This window comes from Pteropus vampyrus, unplaced genomic scaffold, assembly GCF_000151845.1.
Source record: "Pteropus vampyrus isolate Shadow unplaced genomic scaffold, Pvam_2.0 Scaffold227, whole genome shotgun sequence".
In the NCBI taxonomy this organism is placed as follows: Eukaryota; Metazoa; Chordata; class Mammalia; order Chiroptera; family Pteropodidae; genus Pteropus; species Pteropus vampyrus.
In genome coordinates this window covers 1,119,863-1,123,823 of record NW_011889008.1, presented here as the reverse complement: position 1 = coordinate 1,123,823, position 3,961 = coordinate 1,119,863, and the positions used below count along the sequence as shown (strand labels likewise).

General features: G+C 65.0%; 2 protein-coding genes across 2 annotated transcripts in view; one reads left to right on the top strand and one right to left on the bottom strand.

The window, feature by feature from the left end:
* The window catches only part of FSCN2 (fascin actin-bundling protein 2, retinal), a 10,581-nt gene extending 8,567 nt beyond the window's left edge, over positions 1 to 2,014 (top strand). Inside the window, exon 5 of the mRNA XM_011373726.1 lies at positions 1,689 to 2,014. Within this exon, the coding sequence (XP_011372028.1) occupies positions 1,689 to 2,014 (326 nt within the window). The remainder of the gene's footprint in view (positions 1 to 1,688) is intronic.
* FAAP100 (Fanconi anemia core complex associated protein 100) overlaps positions 1,294 to 3,961 on the bottom strand; it is a 13,842-nt gene continuing 11,174 nt past the window's right edge. The window contains exons 6-9 of the mRNA XM_023538656.1: positions 2,951 to 3,496; positions 2,571 to 2,657; positions 2,083 to 2,220; positions 1,294 to 1,783 (exon numbers count right to left, since the gene is read on the bottom strand). Of these exons, the coding sequence (XP_023394424.1) occupies positions 2,089 to 2,220; positions 2,571 to 2,657; positions 2,951 to 3,496 (765 nt within the window). The 3' untranslated portion in view covers positions 1,294 to 1,783; positions 2,083 to 2,088. The remainder of the gene's footprint in view (positions 1,784 to 2,082; positions 2,221 to 2,570; positions 2,658 to 2,950; positions 3,497 to 3,961) is intronic.

Below are 3,961 nucleotides of genomic sequence, written 5' to 3'. Positions count from 1 at the left end.
CAGGTCACTATGTGTCACAGCTGGGTTGAGGTGTGTCACCTTGCAGCTTGCGTCCTACTTGTCCTGTTTGGTCTGTTCCTCCTTTCCTGCCTCCTCCCAGATTTATCACGTTTCTCCTCCATTACTCCATGTCACCTCCACTTGGAGTTTTAGCCGTATGTGTCGTTTTTCTCCTTTTCTGGAGATGACAATGTGCGTCCTTAACCTGTGCCCGTCGGCAGAGTCTGGCACGTGCCCACACCATAGGCAGGATGGACGGTCCTTCCACTGCTTCTGCAGACCCCCAGGCAGGCCTGTGCTGACACCCCGAAAGGGTTTTCCGTGAGAACCACCAGCAGAGGTGACACGCTGGCTACGAGAGGTCTCAGCTCTGGGGCCTTCGCCGCCTGTGTTGGGAGCTACACAGTGGGAACTGGGGATGGCCAAGCAACCCCCGGTTTCTTGGGGTGCTGCTCTCTCCACACCCCACACCGATGCCCCTGCACAGCTGAGACTCACAGGGGTGGACAAGATGCTGGTGGGTGGCCCGGCAGGTGGGCAGATGGCAGCCCCCATCTCCCCTGACCCACTGGCATCTGGCTGGGGTCTGGGTAGCTGACCCCGCAGGTGATCAAAGGCCCAGATCTGTCAGCCCTGGGCTCTGGGAAGCTGGTGAGCGGGGAGACGTGGGGGCAAGGTCTGGATTTGTCACCCTTTTCCATGGCAGGCAGACACGGGTCCCCGAAGTGCTGCCCTCTGTCACTCACAGAGGGACAGACTGTTCCAGGGTCCTTGTGGGCTGGCCACTCCATCCTCCCCCATGGCACTCAGGTGACAGGTGACGGAAGGGCGACCCTCAGGAGTAGCAGGGGACGGGGCTGCCGAGAGGGCACAGACCCCTCCCAGGCCTGGCTGGGCCACGGCATCCCTCCGGGCTGCGTGAGGGCGACCAGCGCCAGCAGAGGCTGGAGGTGGGCCATCTGCTCGCCCTGAAGGAGGTCACTGTCACGCCTGTGCCCGACACTGAGGCAGGCCTGGGCTGGCCGGTCCCTGCCCGTCCTCCCTCCCTCCCAGACCCCGCCTCAGAGAACCGTGTTGGCCCTTTTTCCTTCACGGAGGGTGACGAGGTGGCCTTAGTCCTCCCAGAGTGAGTCTGTGACCAGAATGGCCAGATGGGAGCTGCAGGAACTTCACCCCAGTGCTCGGGTCCCCCCACCGCCCTGGGACCCTGAGGAGGGCAGTGTAGGAGCTGCCACTCGCGGTGAGCTGCAGAGCTGGGGCAGGCCCAGGGATGACAAAACCGGCAGAGGTGGCGGCAGCTCAACAGGAACGGTCAGTTGTTGTGGCAGCAGAGCCCTCACAGCTCCCGCCGAGAGAACGTGACGCCCACGAGAGCCACGTCCCCAAACCCTGCCAACGACAGCGCCAGGCCAGGGCCACCCACCCAGGGGCCCTGGAAATGCACAGCACGGCGCCGCTGCAGCCCCAACCACAGGCCACCCCAGGGGCACCCCCCGAGGCTTCGTGCTCACAGGGAGCAACCTCCCGTCTGGTGACCCCCAGTGTAAAGAGGCCCAGTCGCCCAGGATGGGGCAGCGGGGCTGCTGTGTCCAGGGCCAGTGACAGCCATGTGCAAACCCACCCGAGTCCTGGCCCTGAGCTGCCTCCCCATGGTCCCCACTCTGGGGTCTGGACTGTGTCCTGAGCAGGGCTTCTGAGTGAAGCGGACGCCATGGATCCGACTGTAACGCTTGGGCGAGGGGCTGCCTGGCGGCGGCAGGTCCAGCGCAGAGGCCATGGGCAGCTGTCGGAGGAAGGCCAGGGTGTGACTTGGGTGGAGACCATGCACAGGATGGGCACAGCGGCGGTGCCCAGCACCAATGGGGCTACCCTGAAACAACATGCTTTACCGTCCACTCCCCCTGAGCAGACCCACCCCGAGCGCGGCCCACGCCCCGCATTCTGCTGTGCGGCGGCCAGGCTCACCCCACACCTCCCACAGCCGCCACCTGCCTCCCTGCTCAGGAGCTGGTAGTGCCTTTTGTGTCCCAGGGTCCCCTCCACAAAACCAAAAAGGCACTGTATCGACAGAGGCGGGCCCACCTGGTGTCACAGCAGGAGGAGACTGGGGCTGCGAAGCTGCTTGTACACCTGCAGAAGCCTCTGGGCGGTGGCACAGGAGCTGGCCTCGTCCTCCGTGCTCAGCTGATCACGCAGGGTCTGCACCTCCCGCAGCAGAGTCTGAAGGTGGGGGGCGAACGGCAATGGTCAGGTGCCCCCCCCACCACCGGGCACATCACCAAGCCCCTCTGGGGGACACCCATCACACACTAATTCTCCTGGAGACCTGAGAGGCAGTCCAAGAAACACTTGCCTCTGGCCTTAAAGCATGGGACACCCTGCCTGGCCACCGACGGCCTCAAGACAGGAAATAGGCTGAAATGGAGGTCATTCCCTCAACCAAGCGACAGGCAGGTCCTGGTCACCAGACAGGAGAGGAGCCAGAGACAGAGCAGGCCAGAGGCGGTCCTCGCCGCCGGGGTGGGTGGGGCTTGTGGGAGGCTTGGGGACGGGACCCCGAGGGGCCTCACCTCGTGGCTGGCCTGGATCTGGTGGAGACACTGTACGCGAAGGTCAGGTGGGCTGGAGCCCTGGGCAGCCTGCTCAGTCACCATCCTCTGTGGGAATGACAGGCTGGAGGAGCCCCTCCCCTGCCCCCATCTCTTCCCGGGCCCTTGGGCGCACACCACCAGGTGCCCACCACCATGACCTGGGCTCTTCCCCCGCCCACCCTCGGCCCCAGCACTCTCGGCCCAATGTGGGGCTGCTCCTGCCCCACTTTCTAGAGGAGGCCCCGCTGGCCCTGGGCTCAGACCCAAGTACCAGAAGAGTCTACACAGTGAGGCCCCCCGCACTGGCCGCCGGGGGCAGCAGGAGGAGCTGGCCCAGGTGTTGGAGAACGGGTGGCTGCCTGCCTCGGGGCCACCGTGCACCACAGGGCCTGGGAACGGCCCTGCACCATCGGCCCCAGTGAGTAGGCGATGAGGCTCCGCCTGGCTTCTCTGGGCTGAGAAACGCGGGCACGGGGCCGTTCTGGGCACGGAACGGGAAAGGTCAGAAGACAGGTGTCACTGCGGGCAGAGCCCGACAGGTGGCCCTGGAGATCACCCTGATGGCCTGCGTCAGGACTAAACTCCTGAGCCTGGGCGCAGGGCCAGGACGCCCGCCACGCGGGCCATCGTGACAGTACGAGGTGACCACGGGAGTCATGGCCGGTTGCAGTCAGTGCCGCCGCGCTGCACGAGTCAGTGACGAGGCGCCAGTCTGCTCGTGAGTGGTGCCTGCCAGCCTGGGCTGGTGTGGGCGTCCGGCTCACCTGGGTGCTCCCGGGGGTCCAGGACAGTGGCCCCCAGACCCTGGTCGAAGCGCGGACTGCGGCTTCTCTGAGCCTTGGGGCTGGGACGTGCACTGACGAGTTCTCAGGTGAGGCTGGCACACAGATCGCACTTAAAAATGGTCAAAGACGGGTGACAGCTGCCACTGCAGACTCCCCTGTGCAGGAGGGGACGGGCTGCACCCAGCCGAGGACACCGGCTGACAGACTTGCTTTTTGGAATGTGGCGACCTCCCCAGATCTAGGAGGCGTGGCCCCGTGCCAGGTGGCAGAAAGCCCGGGCGGTATGGGAGGCTGCCGCCAGCTCCGACTTTCTAGGGGAATACGTGGAGGCCCACACAAGCCGACACCTCGACCCACACACAACCCGGGACCTGAGTCCAGGGCCCGACCCCAGGACATGGAGGCCCACACAAGTCGACGCCTTAACCCACACACAACCCGGGACCTGAGTCCAGGGCCCCTGACAGGACACGGCCTCTCCACGTGGCCTCTGCCCAGCCACGCGAGTGCAGAAACCTCCTGACGACCGTGGTGGCTGGTAAGTGGGAACATCTCTCTTTAACCTGTCGGCCACGAGGGCTCTGG